The sequence below is a fragment of the Lottia gigantea genome (assembly GCF_000327385.1).
Source record: "Lottia gigantea unplaced genomic scaffold LOTGIsca_13, whole genome shotgun sequence".
Classification (NCBI taxonomy): Eukaryota; Metazoa; Mollusca; class Gastropoda; family Lottiidae; genus Lottia; species Lottia gigantea.
In genome coordinates, this window is record NW_008707425.1 from 4,350,026 (window position 1) to 4,372,493 (window position 22,468).

Sequence of the window (22,468 nt, forward strand, 5' to 3'; positions counted from 1 at the left end):
CTAGATAAACCTTTATCACTTGTCATTCAAAACCATAGTGAAAGTGGAATGTTTGTTCAGGGGCTGAACTACATAACTCAGGCTAAATTGATCATTTGGAGGAAAAGATGGGCTTGCTCGTTCTGTTAGCGTTTTGTCTCGTATCACAATCAACACCATTCGCCACAGCATTTAAAATATCGGAAGCAGATGTGAAAGCTTTTGTTAACAGTGTTTTAAAATGTTACAACATCAGTGGGTTATCATTGGCCATGGTGTCCAATACCCAGACTGTTTTTACCGGAGGGTTCGGAGTAAAAACATATGAGAAAGGAGATCCAGTCGACAGCCAGACTCTGTTCAACGTGGGATCAGTAACTAAATCCTTTACAGCCACAATCGCCGCCGATGCTGTTTCAAGAGAAAAGATCCAGTGGGACCAGCCGTTGCAAGATACATTTAAAGATTTGAAGCTGTCTGACGATTTTAGAACAGCTAAAGCAACACTCAGGGATTTGTTGGGTCATAAAATGTGTGTTCCCGAATATTGGGGAGATACAACTGTTGCTGAAAATATCACTAGACAAGAAATGATCAAGTAAGTACAGTGGAGGTGGGATGGCCTGGGCGTCGGGATGACCTTATGGTTGGTAGTTTCTGAGATAATCTGAGTTTTTATCGAGTTTTAGCAACAGTCGGTTTTTGGAAGTATCTGATCAGTCGCTAGATTAGGTCAATTTGATCGCGAAGAAAACTCATAGTTCCAGTAATTAACTTCAGTTACTCGTTTTCTACTGTCTGTTAAAAGCGAGTCTGGTAGCCTGCCATACAGTTGATCATGGGTGCTCGTTATCGTTCAATATTTGTTATTAAAGCGTATCAAAGTATAATGATAGTTCATAATGAAAATATTAATCAAATAGAATTCCTCCACAATAGCCAATACAAATGATCCAAAGAAAAAGAACTTTGACAGTGAGACGAAGTTATTGTAACTTGTCGTTTACATTTTAATTTCGCACCAGGTGTACTTCTGCAATGAACAATTATTTTCTAGATCTTGACACCTGATGCCAATTTTCATTATGTTATACTCTCTCTTTGATGATTGATATACTTCCTCATATAAAAAGTTCTTGAGGTGCTTTTTCAGATCGTTCGTGCATTTGTTGTTTTGATTTAATTGATTAAAGTGTTCTGCAAATTACTTTACAAAAAAATTCAGTTGAAAAGAAAAAAGAAAAGTATTTTGAATTTCCATTCATTCATTTATCATTTATGAATATTTCTTTCAAAAGGCGCTTGGAGTTTTATGAAAACATTTGCGACTTGAGAACTCAATACAGATATAGTAACCAAATGGTAGTGTCAGCTGCAGCCGCGGTAGAGATCGCAACATGTCAATACTGGGAAGATGCTATATTTGATAAAATTTATAAACCACTGGGTATGTAGCTAATTGACGAGGACTCATCTCATGTTGCGACACAAAAGCTTTATCTGTTAGTTGTAGAAATGGAGGTGAAAGGGATTGTAAAGAGGAGGATACAATATATACCAGATACATATACATTAAGTATTTGTTGCAGCATTTAAGAAACCACATTTATATGATACGGTGAAGCAAATAGGAGTTATATATGTCCTAGGATACACATACAAAAAGTATTTTATATTACGTTCTGAAATTATATATGAAGTTGTCAGTAGAAGTTTGCTTTTAACGTTCCGGATACACAATGTTTTAAACCCTTTTTGAATTAATTAGTTTGTTCATCAATAATTTGTATAGAATTGAGTTGCTTTGCTATCTAGGACTGTTCAGAAATATTAAAACATCACCTGAAACATGTTGGAAACTGGGGAGTATTCAGATCTTCAGACAACTAATCTATTTGACATTTTTTCGTATTTTACAGGGATGAGTAAGTCAAATATAGCCTCAAGAATGACCGATGCTGACTGGGACAACACGGCCTTTTCTTACACAAGAATAGGTGGTAAACCAGTGGCGAATCCCGAAAAAGAGCAAGCCATGTAATGTATTTTAAAAAAAATATATAAGGTTGAATTTGTCAATTAAACAAGCTCCAATGCGATATTTAAAATGAAAACTTTTTTTGCACATATTGGATTGAAAATAATGATGTATATGCAAACACGGTTCACATTGAAAGAACTTTATTTTTACGTCTGACAGATAAGCAGATTAAATGGAAGGGAACGACTAGTCCTTTGAACGCTGAAGATTGGGTTTCCCTTCTTGCGCAATGTACGGTCTTACCCATCTTTCAAATTAGATAGAGGGTGAATTAAACCATTATTTGATACATTTTAACCACAATAATTCACAATCATTAATTCTCAAACTAACGAATAGTGGCAACATTGTATTTACTTTATGATTGTCTGTCTCCTATAGAATAGTTGGAGCCGCAGTGGCACAGTTACTGAGATGCCCACCTGAAGGTTCAACGTTCAATCCCGGCATATTTTTCAACACGGATTCCCCATATCAGTGATGCAGGTCGGAGGGACTGACATGAAAAGCAAAGCAACTAGTCAGATGGGACAATAACTAAGGCAGGCTGCGCACATACACTATTCCCCTCATATCACAATGCATGACGTTATCTTTTTTCAAAAGCCAAATCAGGTGCAGAAAAGTATGTCGCACAACTCATTTCGTTTTTTTTCTATATAGAATGTTTGATAATCAAGGTCCAGCTGGTGGTGTATACAGCAATGCTGAAGATATGGCTAAATATTTACGATTTCATTTGAACAATGGAAAGGTTATAGATACTTTTTTTTTAAAAGAGAAACCTCTTTCACTGATGGACCAAAACGAACTCGCTTTAAAGGTATTGTAAAGAGGTTTTCTAAACTTTATATGTGTATCGGGCACACAGATAGCATCAATTTGCAACATTCTAATTTTCATTCGGACGTATGTGGTTCTTGTAATTCCACTAAAACTAACGTGTTTATGACGCCACTAGATGGGAGCTACAGGAAGCTACTATTGTTATCTATGCAGTTTCCCTCTTGTGACGTCATAACACGTCTTAGAGACGTCGGAATGATAATTGGAATCAAGTGTCCCCGATACAAAAAAAAAAAGTCTAGAAAACTTCTTTACGATCCCTTTAATGCAACAATTTGTAGAAATATGACAAGAAAAAATTGTTGATAATTAGAAGTTATTAATGATAATGGATTATTCGGCCATTATACTCACATGTGCTAGGTCGATGGAAAATTGACAATTGCAAAAGTTAGGAGTTAACATGTTTGTTTTGGTTCGTTCTACGTCAGAAAATTTAATCGCACCATTTTGATGAAAAGTGCAATTTACAATATTTTGTGAATTGATCTTTTCAATTAACAGTCAGTAATTAACTGGTTTTTATCAACTGGATAACGTTGCTTTCCATGGTTATTTCGATTAGAATTTAAAAATAACGTGTTTGTGTATTTTCTGCTTTCAAGTTTATCCACTTTATGCCTTTCCTCACGAAAAACGTATCTTTATGCTCGTAATAATGAGGACAAAGTCGTTTTACAGGACATGCAAAATAACATCTAAAATAACAATTGCTTGACAGGTTTACAAAACAGTGGCTATATGATCGTGTACACGGATGGCAGAGTTAACAAAGTCGATAATTAATTGTCATTTCTACAGGATGAGTCTGACCATCAAGTTATCTCAGCCAAAGAATTAATAGAGACGCACGAACCCAATTATAGAACTTCATACGAACCGTACACGACTGATATCTATCCTGTACAAAGTTCCATAGATGAGTATGGTATGGGCTGGCGAACAGGCTATTATAGAGGTAGCATTCGATTAATTTCTGTTCTACGATTTCATGCCGAATGTAGTTGCAAATCAAAAACAGTACAACGTACGACATGAGCAATTAAAAATTGAATAGTTCATGGTGCCATGTCTTCTTAAACTAAATAATAAACAGATAATACGAATCCATTTTTATTTGCCCAGGACAAGAACAATCTGAACTTTAGAATCCTGTGTAGCAACCGATCCTTGGCGTTTATCCTTCCCGGATTAACCGTAACAATCTGTCTCGACCGTTAAGGAAATATGACACATAAGATCTAAAACTCCAACCAAAATAAGAACATCGACCAAAATTTGTCCTCAGTGTTAAAATAATCTAAACGTTTCTGAATTAAATATATTCAAGCTATTCCATTTGCATTCACTTCAGGTCATAAGAAGGTTGAACATACTGGTTCATACAGTAGCTATACCTGCAGAAATACCTTCTTACCAGATGCTGGTGTAGGTGTGTGGGTTTGTGAAGCAAGTGGATTTGACGGATACACGGCTAATCAAGTGGTTTCCTGGTTTGCTCTAGACTTGCTTTTAGGTAAGCGGTAAAATTACCAAATGTTAAATTTAAAGAAGTTCAACTAACATAAGGTCCTAGAAACAATTTTGCAACTTATATTAAGACTTTTGCTTTTTCTTTATTGATGAGTAATAAGAAAGATCTTTCCAGCACTTAATAGCTTCAGATGTTTCTTACGATTGGAAAATGGGGGATGTGGGGGTTGTGTGCAAGTTGAATAAAAAAAAAACCCAAACAAATGGTAAGTGTGTTTTATGAACATTTAAATTTGACTCTAAATTACGATATCAAAGTATCAAATATACCCTGTAAATTGGAATGTACTACAACTTTATTAAGATGCTTTACTGTTAGCTATTATCCCGTCTTAAAATTTCAGGTGAAAAACCTTGGTTGACAAACGTTACAGCATGTACCTTTCCCGCACCATGGGTGAAACCAGAAATAAAAAAGCCAACAACCAGCCCACCAACTACAACTACGTCAAAGTTTCAACAACCAAACTGTGGAGTAAATTTCACCGAATACGCTGGAGATTATTATAACAAAGCGTTTGGAACCTTTCGTGTGTGGATTAATTCTGCTGACCATCTCGTCTGCAGCAGCGGAAGACTCTTAAACTGTTCCTTGATGCTAATTGATTGTAATAACCGATTTAATCTATTTATATCAGGAACTCTTGAGTACAGAGATCCGACGAAAGAGGGGTTTATAACCCAGTTTTCTGATTTCGTAAAGGATTCTGGCTATCAATCAGTGGCCCTTTCCTACTTTGATGGTTCACATCCGCCCTTGTTTCAGAGAGGTAAACAACACAAGCCAGTAGATTATCCTGCAGGACGAGGACCTCTATCTGGTATTTGTAAAAAGACGATCCATCGTCGTGATGCCAAGACTACTGAAGCCAGCCAACCTTCAACAGGCAACCCAATGAAAGGTTTGATGATGCCGATATATGGCCTTGTTACTTGCATACTGTTATATTTATTTAATTGAAAAATTGTAATAAAACTATTTTCTTAGTATTTATAAAAACGTTTTCAAGAAAGATTACATGACATGCATCTTGGGGAAGAATTGTGGTGTAATATGTTGCGGAAGTTTTCTATACTTGAATTTAAAGAAATAAATTCCCTTTTTCTAGTTCGTTTGTCTACAAACTAGGACATCTTTAATCAAGAATAGGATGGGCACATACGGACAGGATTGGTTAAAAAAAATATGACGTTTGTACATTTGATCACCTCTGGGATACTCAAGAAAAATTTGACACATTTATGATATTTCAATCAGGAATAATGTCCCTTGATATAATTACTGTGAATTCCTGACATATTCGAGAGTGGATGGCGGCAGCCCACCGATGTTATATTTATTCAATAACAATATGATAAGAACTAATTTAATTCTTTATTCTTCTGCTATAGCATGATTTGAACAAGAATTTCATTTTAAAAGCGTACATTATTTATTAGTTGCGTTTTCCTTATTTTGTTCCATTCATCATGGTTCTATGGTTGGGAAACTCCAGTGATTTCATCATCTATTTTTGCGTCTTTCACACATCTGAATGTAATTAGCAGCATATGTATTCCTGTGAAATGCCCAGAAATTAGCGATAATTAACTGAATTTATCGACGAATACATACATAATTTCTTATACAACATCGCATTTCAATGGTGCTTGATTGTCACTATCTCCACGCCAAACCATCTCCATGGCAACTCACGTAAACATCTTTGACATCGCATGCGTGATTACTGAACATGAGGATAATGATTTTTATCTCGTGTATTGGAATATTGACACTGGCAGTATAGGAGAGTGTCATTCACTTGAGTAATATTTACATGACAGGTTAGAATGACGATATTTACCTGAACTTGCAATTGACGAAACAAACATTATTTTTTCACGTTGAAGGGACTTTAATTTTTCCAATATGGGAAATGGTTCGTCATTTGATTCTTCCAAGACCATTTATTTGATTATCAACGATAGAACAGAAAAGGTCAGTTATATATATATTGTTTTTCTTAGAAATATTATTTGATCATAGATCTAAAACGTGTACTTCAAATATGAAGATGTACCGTCTGCAATTACATGATTGCTATCTTTCTTCGCGACGAGTTTGTCATTAGCCGCAAGAAATAATAAACACATTTTACTTTGATCATAATTCAAGTTTAATTCAATAAAAAAAATGACACAATACATAACATATTTCAAAGGTTTGTTCTATTTTTATCAATATTTGCAATTATAGATCAAAGATACAGAATTACATAGAAAATTTATAAAGTCATATTACATCAATACACGAGTGATATTCATTACTCAATATTGAGAGTCGGATTCAACGATCTTTACAAATAATACAAAAATACATTTTGCAATTGTATCAGAGAGTTTATGGAATGGGGTCCAATTTGCCATGGACAAGTAAATTATTTTTGTTTCCTTTAAAAGCAGTAACCAAACGTTAAGTGAAAATATTCTGATGTAAGACAAAAAAAGGGTGTATTTGAATTCCAGAAAAGCAGCTACAAAATCATTTGATAGATATAAACGAAAAACAATATCCTATATGAAAGCTTGTTAATTCTATTTGGATTCGTAGTATGATTATAAACATCCAGCTGTAACTAAGGGTGAACATAGCCTTGTAAGAAGGCCTTAGCTCTAAGCGTAGAAAACAAAAAATCAGTTCAATATTATATTGACGAGTATCAAATATACAATCTGACTATAATGAAATTCTGGATATTCGTTACGTGCCCCATGATCTTATGAATTTGTAATTCATATCTTTTTCTGGGTCATTTTAGGTTCAACCAATCAAATGCTCTGTTGAAGACAAGATTTTCTTGCTATATTTTAGGAATTCTTTTTGATGCAATTTGGTCAAAATTTCACACGGATTTACGAAGAATCTTTTCAGATCATGGATGGCAACAGTTAAGCTGAAGAGAAAACACGAAACAAAACATCTGAATCTTTATTTTAATCAGTGAAAATAAGATTCAAAGCCGTTTCTACATGCTTTATATGTAATGAAAAACCAGTTCATTTCAATATCGTCCGAATACTCATTTAGATACAAAAAAAATTTGAAGAAAACAAAATCTATTTACAGACTTATGCAAAGCTGCTAGTGTGAAAAAAAATCAATGTAAAATTATAGCATCATATCTTTTCTTCGACGTGACTGCGACACGAAAGATATATTAGTTGGGCTAATTCTGAATTTAATGATGTCTAAGTCAGAGAGTTCGTGTCAAGTAAGATGGACAATATTCCTACTTTTTGAAGTTCACATTTTATCCGACGGATAGAAAATATTCCACCTCAGGACGAGATGATGTATTGGTATTGTTAATGTGCTCGATATTGCGATGATCAATCACCGCATAGGTTCAGACAGTACCATCCGATTTTATAATTATTAACATATACTTATTAATCAAATCTTCAGTGGATTATACACCTTTTGACAAATATTAAATTTTGAGCGACCAGGTCTGTATGTAAATGGGCCTGACAATGCAAATATGATAGGAGCTTCTCAAGTCGTGTAGTCTCGGTCCTGATATGGCCGCTTTACTCATAGCACATCAGACCCAGATTACCAAATCTTGTATGTGCAGGGTCCACCATTTTTGACTCTTTGTGGAATTTTTTTTTTACAAGTAGGGCGCCAAGTACGTTTGTATTTATAGGGGTTAGACACTATACTAAGTACGATTATCAGGACCAACTGCAAAAGAAAATTAGAAATTTTTCTTAGTTGCATTTTTCTATGAATTGAATGTGGTATTGAGATTCTTAGATTGTCTTGGGGTTGATGAAATGACAGTCAAAGTTAAAATTTAGATATAATAAGGGTCACTTTCAAATCCTGCGAGGGAAATATGTTTATTTTATGCATCCGGAGGCTTTATTTGGCGAATTTAGCAGAATTAATAACTTGTTAATGAATGAGAGCCGAAAAATTTAAATTATAGAGTTCATGACTATTATTTTCATGAAAATTAAATTCAGACATCACAGTTTCCTGAATATAAGATTTGAAATGAAATTATGCCCTCATCCATGCGTTTGTACGTATAAGCCGTTAATGATTTTATTTTCGATATATTTGATTTGATTACAGTTCTCGGAAGTTCCCTTGTGATTAGAAAAGACAAAAAGGAGGCTAGGTCTTTTGAAAATTAATGCGACATTATTAGTTTGATTTATAAGAGATGGCTTCCCATTAAAAAGCTTTTAGCTTTTAGACCAGGAAAAGGAGCATACCGTTAAAGAGATGATAAAATACTATTGAAATACTGAATGTAAACTTCAGAGTAAAGTAAAGAGTATTATTGCCTCTTTAGAAACGCTTCAACATTTGTATTAATTTCTGAAAAAAAATTTACTTAGATCACACTTTGTGGATGAAAATTGTATGATTCAGTTCAGAAAATTTGTAAGAACTGGTCTATTTTTAACAATGACATAAAAATCAGTAGGAGTTGACTCGACTAAATTGTATATTGGAATTAATGACACTGATTGTCCACGGGAGTGTTCCCTGGGCCATACTTCATTTGGCTCTTTTCACTAAGATATTTAAAATCTTGAGACTTGTGTGAAGCTCCGATACAATATGGTTCGAGACTGGTTTCGCTAGAAATCCAAGGCATACCCTTCCTGTTCCAGACCATCTGGCGCCAATCTACAATTCTTAGGAAAAGAATGTTTGATTTGAATTTAACATTGAAAACTTGTTTCTGGCTTGAAAGACTTGGCAAGTAGACCAGATGAAATTATTTGCAATTCTTTACTAAATCATTTCAAAATTTACAAACCTATGCAATTAAAATGGCCCAATGAGAAACTATTTTCTTGTTTGGATTTGCACATGACACATTGATGAAAGTTTTGTCAACTAATATGTGGTAAACGTGATTGGGTTATTGCAGAAAAAACAAACCAAAAAACACAAGGCTTCATGTATCTTCCGGTTATGGAGCAGAATGAAGAACTAAGATCAAACTACGTTTGCCTCAGTAATTGCTCTTGAATTAGTCATCTTCACTCATAATTCCAATGGACATTGCTGTCAATCGGTACAGATACTCTGGGAAAGATCAATGACGAGGTTTGGCCAAGGACCAATTGGAAGAAAGGATCCTTAAGCTGTTATCCTTGTAAAATGTAGTTGTTTTTGCTCTCTTTTTTTCCGAATTTTAATCAATTCTTCTAAAGTAATTTCTATAATATTTTATAATTATTTTCTTTTTTTTTTGGTTAATATTTTATTAATAAAGCAATTCTTAAATGTATATGATTTGTAACATAGGAATATAAGCATTGATATACACATTATATAAAATATTATAAAATAAGGCATTGTCCTGAGAATTTCACGTGGCAATTATCCACATTGACCTGATGTTTGATATACCATGACGAATATCATAATCTAAGAATAGAAAAGTAAAAGTCATTTATCTTTTGTTTTGCGTCAGTAATTAAGCTTGCTAATTAAGTGTCAAGTCATATTAGGTTTAAGCAGGTGTTCGGAGAATCGGGAGTAACAAATACAACTTAGGCAATTCGTTTATGCTAAATAAGACACATGCCTTATAACCCTTGACGTTTTGAATTTAAAAGATAGCTTACAAGACAAGGTAATATACATCGACTAGTAGCTGTGACTTTAAATAAGAATACTTGACAGTAGGAGACAATCACCAGTATTAAAATTTAATATTTCCGTCATATCCCTCTTTCTTTTTTTGCGTGATAATAAACAATGTTACCCAGTCAAAATCTGGCTAGAATTGTGCATTCTAGAATGGTTAGAAGCTAAAAATTAAACGCTCTTTCAAGAACAAAGGCAATTACTCATACTTTTAGAATTTTCTGATTTTCAATAGTGTTCATCCTGGGGTGATAATAAACAATTTCACCAAGTTTCATGTAATTCCGTCAATATTGTGCTTTCTAGAGTTTTTGCGAGAAAATGTGGAAGGGAGGACCGACCAATGGACGAACAAGGGCGACGCAAATTTACGCTCCATTTTATGTGGGAGTGTAAAAATTCAGCTGGTACCCTCCCCTTATTTAAGATATTTTTTGTATCCAAGGCGATCTACTAATCACATAATCGAACAGCACAGTTTGTCTCTTAGCACATGGAAGCTTTTTTTATGATGTTTATAGCACAATACCTCTCTTTGATATCAGCGTCCGTGTTCTTAAGACCGATAAGTGTCAATGTGGAATATTTCTTACGATCTAAGTAACAGTATCTTGCATACATCCGGAAGTGATTGTACTCTTTATGTGTTTCGGAGAAACTAATATCAATTTTCACCATGTTCCGCCAGTCTGCGGCACTTGCAACTCCACCAAAAATTAGCTGCTATTAACATGTAATGACCTTTGCGATAGTGACATCATAAAACGCACAGTTGAAGTGGAATTACAAGAACCACAGACGTATGAATAAAAATTGGAATGTTGCTTTCATTGATTCTTAAATACTTAATATTTTTCGAAGACCTTTTTACAATCACTTTTAAATCATGTCTGTGCTTTTAAGTCTGATTCACCGAGGACCCAAGTTCTTGAGACATATCCATCAATGATAACATGCGATGTATGTAGAATCGTTCTTGTAATTACATATAGTTAATACGCATTAAATTAGACCCATTAGTTTATCATTAATTCATTTTGAATCTGTCCATTATTAAGCTTACCTTCACATCTGGCTACTAATTGCTACTTATTATGATGCTGTTGTATCGTTATATATCCATAAAATGAAATGTGAGTTTTACATCCTATGTTTTTGCACATGATCAGGCTAACGAAGACGAGATATAAGGGCAATGACTGGATTTTATTTTCCAGGACTGTGGTCCTTGCATAGTCATTTTCGATCTGTTGAGAGATCTTTAACGTGTACAAACTAAAGCATAGGGTTTCAGTTTACTCTCCAGTCGGTATTTTTTCCTTTCGAAATGGGTTATAAGATTATTTACAGTTATTATCGCGACCAATTCTTTTGACATGGATTCGACAGACTAATAAAAATTCAAGTGAAAATGTATAGTTTACAGTTATATTAACCCCACGTTTTGCATAGTTATTGACGCCAGACAACGTGAAATAGTAAGGAGACATGAAATAATAAAAAATAAATAAATAAAGGTCACTGCCAATTTAATTATAAGAAAGGCTACAGGTACACACTGTTAACTTAAAAGTGTTAAAACGTTATAGGTTGTGAGTGCACACGAAGGTCTTGGTCTGCGGTTTTGGTCTTGTCAAAAGTTTCATTAATCGGTTTGGAGGACACGAGGAGACAAAATATCTCCAGTCGGTCGCTTTAAAAATTTAGACTATATCATTTGAATTCTTAAATTTTTTAATTGTTTTTATAGTAGAACATTATACATACACCGAACCTTGTCTATTCGAACTAAAACGCTCTTGGGTAACCATTGGAGATTTGCCACATTTTCCTTTAATAAATACTCCACTATGACACAACTATACCTTCTACTTCATAGATTTAGACGTTTCTTACTAAGTCTATGATCTATCCTGGACCATTCTAGATTGTGGCTGACGTTTGTTGATAAAGGCAAGACGGTTTCCATTGTTGAATAAAACTCAAAGAAAAGAAAGTGATTAAAGAAAATAAACACATGAGAACTTGTTATGCTTTGTTTATGAGATACTGTTTAATGTTGGCTTCGATTGAGAGATGTTAGACAAATCAATTAATGGGGAAAACTAATCAGTTATCGACTCATTAATTTGGTTGAGAAACTTTCTGAACATATTGTCCTCTGCTCATTAACTTAGCTTATCGACCATGACCTGGCTGTTTCCGTATAATATTGTATTTATATTACATTCTCAATAACACATTTTAAACTATACTGTTAGTATGGTTTATTCCAATTCATAAAGGACTTATCCTCAGCCGGAAGCCGGAACTAAGACGCGCAAATTACACATTTTTTCTATTGCCATAATTTCCTTTCCTCTTATGAAAAGCTTGAATGCCAGTGCAAAGAACGTGTCCTTCTCTTGCAATGAAGAAACTTTTACAAGACATTAAACAAAACCTTTTTTCGATTCCATTTGTCAAATGATTCAGAAACGACGCCCTTGTTTATTGTTCCATTTAAATGAATTGTCTGAGCAAATCAAAAGTTGTTTTTGAATTTGTTCGATTGGTTTAAAGAGATTTGGAATAATGGTCTCAAACTAGTACTGATAGTCTTAGAATGTATTGTACAAGAGAAAATGGGAAAAATCAAAAAAAAATCCTGATTTCCCTTTGCCAGTAATACAAGTTGGAGGGGCTGAGTCTAGTCGTTCAGATGAGACAATATGCTGAGCCCCTTGTGTTACAGATTGTGCAACTCTTTATTTCATTAAGAAGTTTCTCTGTGTACTCCCTTCAAAACCAAACGTACTTTATGATCACTGAAAATCAAATATTATTCTAGATAATCACCATCAATTGATTTTAATTTTTTCTTTAATAGAATTATAAATTTTTAATACCATTATTACCTTCATTATCACTGTAAAGAAAGAAATGCATTAACTTCGCTTCTTCATGTTCACAAGTACTTTCAGAAAGTTCCTTAAAGAAATAGCGTTTTGCTACCAATAGATAAAAACGGAAATTAATGATGGCCTGAAGATGAAACTGAAGGTCATTAATCACTTCAGGTTTCTATTATAAGCATGTCTGTCGAAAGTTCAGAATGCTAAAGTGCCAAAATAAATGTATGTTTTCTCTGTACGACATATTTCAAATTTAGACGTAGATCTAAATTCTCGCGGAAGAAGGCAATGTTTGTTCATCATTTTGTTATGGAGCAAAGTCCAAGATCTTGAGAACAAGTTAATATCCATTTTGATTAAATAACAAGATTTTAAGAAAAGGCAATGATTTCAACAAATCCAAAATAAATATTTCACGTCAAGCAATCTTCAGACAACTGAACTATTTCAGCATATATGTAAATAAAATTCTGTTTACAAGTTTTAAAAAATGTAACTCTATTCTATGTCAATCTGTGATGTTATTTTATTGCTTCAATATTCCAGTCGTCTTATAATTGTCTCAATGATTATCACAATTAACTTCTATTTACATTAACGGTTTTCTTTTTGTATCATTTTCAGATTGTATTCAGCCGACATTGTAGTTCCAGAGATATACATGAATTAATAGCAACAGCAGCTGCAATAAGCAAGTGAGTTATAATATATCACGGTGTTTACGACTACCAGAAACGAAAGCGGTGGGGCTTCAGTCATCCAATAATTCAAAATTAACTGGCTGTAGCATATCTAAGCTCCACTTACATTTCTCGTAAAATTCTATTTGGCTTCCATGTTAAGTTATCCATGTACGGTACAACAACAACTTGCTGATAAATAGACCATTGTTTTCCTCGAACACACAATTTAAGTAATTATTTCTTAAACAAAATATTGGACTATTACTATCCCGTCTTCCTCAACATACATGATGGTCTTCTTCATAGCTTTCAATGTTATACCCATATTCACCTTTGCAGAAATCATTCTAAATATTACATAGTGTTAAACCCATGAAGAATTCCGACTGTAATTTTGTCAAAGAAGAGCAAAAGCAAAAAAGCTCTTTCATACAAGTTCATATCCTATAAAGCGTTCCAAATTTACATCTATATTGCAACCCTATTGAAGTTTCTTATTTACTACGAGTATGAGCTTCCAAATAATAATGATAGGTTTGGGGCGATTTTGGGTAATGAAAACATGGTCATATTATGATTTTGAAGAGAGGTTATACAGAGGATTTAGTTTCCATCATACGTTATTTACATACAGTACAAGTACTTCCTTGTTCTACCATTTTGGCGGATGTATAGTTCACTGGTCTAATCTTAATGGTATTGGTTATTAGACAGTATTCACTGTGTGAGAATTAGATTACTTAAGCCTTGCTTTTAGTTATTATAAATAAGTTTGGCTGAAATAAACAACCACTGAGTCAGACATGACATTAAGTTAAGAAATTCGTTGACTTTCATACAAATTCGTGTGGTCCACAATTTCGTATATTTGTCATGAAATACTCTCTTAATTCTGTAAGGGTTTTTAAACCAATTCTACTAAACCAAGCATTTTATGACGTAGATATCGGCAAAAGATCTTAGTGACGTAAAAAAAGGCTTAGTTTATATTATACAACTATGATTACCCTAAGGTGTACTTGATTTTTAAATACGTTTACATAAAAATATTATTTGGTTGCTTGTAGTGGGTATCTGAGAAATGAGGTCATGTAAACAAATGTAAACAGAAATGAGGTCATGTAAACAAAGCCTATATGTGATTTGTCAATAACGCTTTTCAAAAGACCTATGCATATCTGGCTGGTAGCAACGACTTCTGACTTCTGGTACATAATTAATCTTAAGAAAAACCATATGCTTAGAATCAAAAATACAGAGTTGCACATGCAACACATAACAAGGAAGTTTCTCCCATCTGTCAAACCTTTGTCATTCATATTGTTTAATACTTTTATAGCACGTTTTCATTCGTTAACCAACGAAAACAGCTTAGCCCTTAGTGTTCGGTGTTTCAATCGGTTAACTCATGAAAATTTTGCTGTAAATATTACTTAACACCACGAAAGTCGAATGTCAGAGCAATGAGAGAACGGTGTATATAAGCAAATTTTGGTTTCTGACTGGCGTATTTATCTTTGTCATTCACGCTATCTATTTAAATATATATAAATATGATAGTAAAGTGACAATAACTCTCTCTAGTAATAATCTCTCTGATTGATATCGTGTCCCTCGGATATTCACTGTATTTACGCAATACTGGCATATGGGATAAATAATGAATTTTCGATAAGGATCAGACAGATACTGGCATATGGGATAAATAATGAATTTTCGATAAGGATCAGACAGAAAATGCTTACTTATTTCAAGTGATAAAAAGTGTATTTATGACAAATAATACAATATGTTTTACGGCCTACTTCTTTGCACTTGATTAGGTAAATGAAAACTACAGTTGCATTAGCCTTCTCGTTTTGTCCAACTGGCGAGGAATCTTCAACCTGCTCAGCTTGCAGCACACTGGTTTATGGTTTAAGACACGGCCCTCTAACCCAGGTTGAAAGTAAATATTTCTTTCCGAACTAGACGTTTTTCAATATCAGTCCCTCCGACCTGGATCACTGGCAAGGGTAAACCGGATTTGAAATTCTATTACCAAATCCGTAAGACTAAATGCTTTGATGACGTCAATTTCTCCTACCTGGATAACAAGACAAGGGGAAACCGAATTGCAAAAAAAAAACATCCCATTTGAGTGACTTAATTCCTTTATCAATTATTAAATAACAAGATGGAGAAATTTGATAACGGAATACTTACTTATATCAAGTAATAAAAGGTCCCATCTTCACAATGCCAAGGTATTACGAACTTCTTAGACCTTGACTGCAATAGCCACATTGTATTACGCAAAGTTGTTAATGCATGGATTTGACTGGATTACGTTGACGAATACACACACTCAAGAGAAATCAAGTAAATCATAGCCTTCAGTCTTTCCGTCGAGAGCTCTGATTGATTGTATTTATTGTATTTGCTGGCTTGCAATCCGTATTGCAGTCGAGGTTTAAAACGTAGTTGACATTGTGAATATGAAAAGGTGCTTGACCAATTCAATTTACATTTAAATAAATGTATAAGAAAAAAATGTCAACTTCATCCCTTTCGAATATACCCTCTATATAAATATTAGTTTCATGTTGCTGTAATCGGAGAAGATTGTTTTGCTCCTCGATTTCTACTTTTTCTTTTAGTTCATGTCATTATTAATGCCTTTGACGAGCTTTATGAACAGGAAGAGACAGAAAATGGGATTAAAATAAACCGACATCTTTACATTTGCCTGGGTTATATAATTGTGTGTAGGCTTTGATGAGAGATCAGGGCGACTTTTCTCGCGTCTGTTCATTATCTCAGAAATCTCTTTCCTTAGAGTAAAATAGTTAAAATCCGCACGAAAGGACTTGGTTTGGTTTCTTATTAAGCTTCTCTTGTATTGACGCGGAATAAAATTATTTTTCTTGTCTTAGTGGAAGAATCTTACTAATAAAGTCTACGTAGACGATTTGTTGGTCACACTGTAGACAAAGTATCGATTCCATTAAGCAGTGTCTAAATTTCAATCGAGTGGAAAGTAGTCATAAAAATTGGCAAATGGACTGTCGAGAAGAATTTTTATCAGCCGTTAAGGTAGTAATTAATTGTACCATACTGTGTTTGACATATACCCTTTGATGATATTATTATTAGTTATTAATCCCATTACCCTTTTACCATGGCAACGTAATAGATCGACTGTCATCAACAACGTTATGGAATATTGAAAAAATGCAACCTTGAACATTATCAATAGGCTTAGCAATAATATAGATTTAGGTATAGAGTATTTACACCTCGTAATATTACTAATTCAAGATTCCAACATTTTAACACGGAAGGGGCAGGTTTGCCATTTTCTTGACTTGATTTAGGTCTTGAATATACAATAAATGTAAATAGTCTTCATACAAATAACAATGTATATTTCTATATATCTTTTCTATATATGACAAGAGGCTCAAGAGAAGACATGTCGTATTTATAACTGTCAAACGTGGATAATTCTGAACACACATGGATTTGAAAGCTTAGATTTCGACTTTGAGCTGTGAACACTGTTGCTCATTGGCTTAGCTTAAAAAGTTTTCGTTTCTGAGAATAAAGTATGATTTGTCAATCAGAATGGTGAACCTGTCCCTTGCAAGGTACGGTGTAAAGGTTATTTTGATATGGAATTTCTTGATAAGAGGGGTTCTACAAATTTCAACAGCAGGCACCAAAAAGCGTTTAGTTGTTCGGATGAGATGGAAGTCTTAAGCCCGGTTTGCTCGTTTGGAATACCTATGTAATAGTATAAATGAATGTTCTAATCTATTTTATAAGTCATCTTTTTTTTGTAAAAAGTCACCATTAAACAGATTTATTTCACAATTTATGTTATTTTGAAGCTGGCGCATAATCCTTTTATTAAAGCATTCTTTTGAGAACAGTATTATTATTTCGTAAAGTTAGATATCAATTGCTTGAAAGTAAATTAATCTTTTTAACATGTCAAGAACGACTCTACGTGTGTTATTCCATTAATGTCAAAATAGCATCTGGAAATGGCATTAAAGAAAGGCTAACAGAGTTATTTTGAGATAATGCGTCGCATTAATGACGAACACTGCCGGAGGGAAGTGTTCGATTAAGTCTGATTTATTCTAGTGTGTATTTTATGCTGCCAGAGACAGTGAAATATGAATTTCGGTCACTGTAGGGCATTTTTGCAGCTTTTATAGTTACAAATTTTAACATTTTAGATTTATGACATCATTAATGCCATAGGCTTTTTTCATTAGTCTCTTGTGCGGGGTTGCACATTTTTGTCTGTCTTGTGACGTAAGTCCAGACAATACCGACGAAATTTATATTACGTGGAAAAAAAAAAGAGCGAAAAGTGTGTAAAATTTAATGTGTTTTTATCAAAAGGGTATTTTTAATTTACTCATGATATTGTCAATTCAACCAGGTTGAAACCCAACAGAAGGTAAATATGACATGTTTAAACATTATCGATAAATATTTCATAATTGTGCGATGGAATCTATGAAAATGGTCACAGTGACGTAAATATTGGTGTCTCTTGTCAATCACTGTGGCTCAAACACGTTGATCGACTAACTTGAAATTTAACTTTTAATTTTGTTATTGCAGACAGTTCCCCTTTAAATATTGAAATATTACTTTCCTTTTTTAATTCTTTTGTTAACTTAATGTATTATTTTGTCATTTTTCAATAGGGTTTATCCCTGTTAACAAACAAGTCAATAACTCATGTTAAATTATTTTGAAACTGTGCCTTACGCAAGCATGTCATGAAACACATTAAGTAATTTTAATGCGTTATTTTGATAATGTTCAACCTTGGATGAATATATATAATTCCAACAATTAGTTTCGTCAAAAAATATGTGTTGTGATTTTTACGTTGTTGATTACATCAAACGCATTTTACAGAACATTAGAAGTAGCTCGTGAAGAAATGATAATTATAATAATTCATAAGTTTCGCCCTTGCTATCATTGTTGACACGATCAACATCAAAAGCATTTCAGAGAACAAGGGAAATAACTCATGAAAAATAGGTCATTCTGAAATGACATGATTTATAAATAACGTAAAGAATTAAGTCTGATAGTGTGTTAACAGACTAGAATGAATGGAATTTTTTGTTATAGGCATAGGCATACTTTCTCATTTTTCGAAGGAAAACGTATAACAGTCACAGTATCATGTTCAAGCCACCGCCATACACCGAACTATATGCCGTATCTCGTCTATTCGAACCATAATCATGCATTTTACATTATATGAAGAGATATGTCGTAAGACATTGAATTTTGGTTTCGTAAATGGCTGGTGAATCGATCAGTATTGCTTATGGTAGATTTAACTTACAGATGCAAGCTAATTGCTAAAATTCTTCTGCAAATGGTCTACGACAGGAGCTTTATAGAAATCACAGACATTAAAATACCATTAAATCCAAATACAATAATCCATTTTTCAGGACAATTAAATGATCAATATACTGCATTGAAATTGATTGTTATAGCCGCTCTTAACGCAATTACGTAATGAGGTCAAATAAAATCATAGATAAATGATATATGAAAATATGATATAATAAAAAACAATCAGCCGACATGGTTAAAAAAAAAGTTCCTATCTTAAGCCTTTGTATTATTTATTAACCTTTATTTTTGTAATATTGTCTGGTTATCAATATTATTTTTAAATATTCGCCATAAGACTTCATCTACAGTGATTTATGTGTTCAAGGCAACAGAGGTTTACAATGCAACGAGTGGTCTAGTAGTGATCTGTTATCTGCCAGCGTATCTATCATATTTTTGGTCTGATAAATAGTTGTAATGTCGATTTGAAGCATCTTGCGAGTATGAATCAAATTTGCATTCTATTTTTAACGTTGGTGACCGCTTTAACAAGAATCTGGTCAGTATTATGTAGACTAAATTGTGTTTGTTAAGTAGCTTACATTGGATCTTTAGGTCGGATATAGACAAAATAATGAAGCAATCCATTTTTGTGTCGCTGAATTAATCTATTCTGGTCTTGGGGATTAACGATCGAAGACGTTTCAGGAAGATCACGTTCTAGAAACAATAAATGTCCTTAGACAAGCTATTGAAAACTAAGTTGATTTGCTGGTCTGTGAATTCCGAAGGATGAGATTGTTACAACCATTTTCTTTTGTGACAGATGGGGCTTTGAACACTTTGACCTGAATCCATACATGGGATGGAAGTTACATATATTTATGTATATGGCCAACATTTATTCTAGCCAATATAAGTAACTCAAATCTATAGAAAACATGCTGGTTTATAATGCACATTGCTTTTTTTGTTTTTAGGTTTTTTAATGATATATTTTCCAATGATCTATTACAGTTATCTATTACAGTATACTTTCAGTTTTTTTTTCTTTTCGAATTTTGTCCTTAAATTAAACAGGGTCTGGGTTTGCTCAATTTTTTTGTTGTAAAATAAATCAATCTGAACGATATTTATTTCAGACATTCCACCATTTGGTTAAAGGATGGAAATGACGCTCATATATCTCTCTCGCCGACAATGCCAGCTAATAGCGAGACGTAAGTGAATATTTTTACTAGTGTTATAACCTAAAGTAAATGGATGTACAGACGATTTTACTCGACTCTTTTCGAAACCATGGTATACATATGGAAGCTGTATATTCACGTTATGATTACAGTTATGATGTATCAGTAAGGCAGTGGAAATTGGTCTTTGAATTGAATATTGTCCAGAATCAATGCTTGATTAATTCTTGTTAACTTCCAGGCATCCGTATAAAGTTTTCATTAAGGAACCAGCTGATAAACAAGGTAAGAAAGTTATCAATCAAGTTATAAATTAAAATTCGGGAAATACCATCTTGTGCTCATGTATTGAATGGTTGATCAATGAAGCTTAATTCGTCCATTTGATACACTAGTACTATAAGTGTGTATGTATACTCGAACAAAATGTACATCTAAAGTATTGTGTAACTTATATGTTTCTGCGGTAGCCTGTACATCTTGAGATCATGTACTTGACAACATTAACATAAACTGCAAATGTACGTTTTACATGTACAAATTTTACGTCGAAGTACTGTGTCAAAATTCACAGCAGTGCTTTGTTGTTCTGCACCTTATTCTGACCCATTTAAGTTATAGAGCTACAATCTGTATAAGAATGTATATTATAGACAGACATAATGATTACACACAATTGGTAAGGTCAGCAACTGTCTACATCGAACACTCGAAGAAGCCAACTAAATGACACGTATTTTCCACAGATTGCTATTCTGTTTCTGATGAAGCAAGATGAACTAAGATGAACTAATGTCTCTAATGAGACGACCCGATGTTTTATGAGTATCTTCATTAATGAAAGGATTTCTTTAAATTACCAATTACCACTAATATCGGTCCGTCCTAATTGATATTATGATTAAAGATTTTTCAATATTTACCTAAAAGTTTCGTGAATGCGATTCAGAAGGACAGCTTTTCATTATATTGATGGCTTTTTAAGACGTACTGAATGGTAGGTTCGCTAGGCATACTAAGTTTACCGAAGGTAGTTGCAAGTATATCATTCAGAATCTTAAAAATGCTATTACCTTTACTATTTCCTTAAGGCAGCTCAAGAAATGTCAACGCTAAGTCAGGATTTTCACATGAGATTTGATAAAATTGAGGGTTTTTTTATTGTTATAATTCATATCATCCTATGGAATTTTTCACAGTCGACATGAAAGGATGAACATTTCACTGATCAACTATTTATTTTCATAGATTTCAGTCGATTATGTCAAGATCAATTTTCATGGTAAAATATGAACAACTGATTTACTGTCGGCGATTGCGCGCTCAGAGTTACTAAATTCAGCGATTGACAAGATTCTCTAAGAAGCCGTCATTTGCTAGCACCTATTCCAAATAAAGATTCTGCTAGATGACGACGAATGTTTGCTTAAAAAAATAATCTCTGATGTTGAAGTTAAAAACAGCTTAAGTTAATAGTTGCTTTTCCAAGGCAACCTTAACGTCTTTCAGTAATAAATCTGTCGCTGTCTGTGTCAAAAGTCTCTATGTCCATATTCGACGAAACTGGATATGATTAAAAGACATAATTGTATAGTTTAAATTTCCTCTACACATTATACAACGGAGTTACAGTATCTAACAATAAAAATTAATTACGAAGTATGACTTTCCCCTTAAAAATATGTTTATTGTCCGTCCAGAAATAGGTTTCTATTTGCAGGTATTGGTAACATTTTTTTAAATTGCCTCTAATATAACTATAGTAACGTACTTCAAATAGAATGAACTGATGTTTTAAAAAATATAAATGAAGTAACGTCCTTCAAATGGAATGAGCTGATGTTTAAGAAATATAGATCAAGTAACGTCTTTCAAATGGAATGAACTGATGTTGTAGATATATAGATGAAGTAACGTCTTTCAAATGGAATGAACTGATGTTGTAAATATATAGATGAAGTAACGTCTTTCAAATGGAATGAACTGATGTTTTAAGTAACGTCCTTCAAATGGAATGAACTGATGTTTAAGTAATATAAATGAAGTAACGTCTTTCAAATGGAACGAACTGATATTTTTAAAGATATAAATGAAGTAACGTCTTTCAAATGGAATGAACTGATGTTTAAAAAATATAAATGAAGTAAAGTCCTGCAAATGGAATGAACTGATCTTTTAAAAAATATAAATGAAGTAACGTCCTTCAAATGGAATGAACTGATGTTGTAGATATATAGATGAAGTAACGTCTTTCAAATGGAATAAACTGATGTTTCAGC

At 33.4% G+C, this 22,468-nt stretch overlaps 2 protein-coding genes across 2 annotated transcripts in view; both read left to right on the forward strand.

Annotated features, from left to right (window-relative positions):
- Window positions 1-107: 107 nt before the first annotated feature.
- On the forward strand, window positions 108-5,360 carry LOTGIDRAFT_157363 (hypothetical protein; the record flags this gene model as incomplete). The annotated part of the gene is made up of 7 exons (XM_009049115.1): window positions 108-577; window positions 1,278-1,426; window positions 1,899-2,016; window positions 2,684-2,843; window positions 3,668-3,824; window positions 4,221-4,382; window positions 4,744-5,360. 7 exons carry the CDS (start codon window positions 108-110, stop codon window positions 5,358-5,360), a joined length of 1,833 nt encoding a protein of 610 aa, XP_009047363.1.
- Window positions 5,361-6,308: 948 nt separating this feature from the next.
- The window catches only part of LOTGIDRAFT_157364 (hypothetical protein), a gene marked incomplete at both ends in the record, with an annotated part of 32,593 nt that continues 16,433 nt past the window's right edge, over window positions 6,309-22,468 (forward strand). Inside the window, 4 exons of the mRNA XM_009049116.1 lie at window positions 6,309-6,377; window positions 13,577-13,647; window positions 20,142-20,219; window positions 21,175-21,176. Coding sequence (XP_009047364.1) covers window positions 6,309-6,377; window positions 13,577-13,647; window positions 20,142-20,219; window positions 21,175-21,176 — 220 coding nt within the window. The remainder of the gene's footprint in view (window positions 6,378-13,576; window positions 13,648-20,141; window positions 20,220-21,174; window positions 21,177-22,468) is intronic.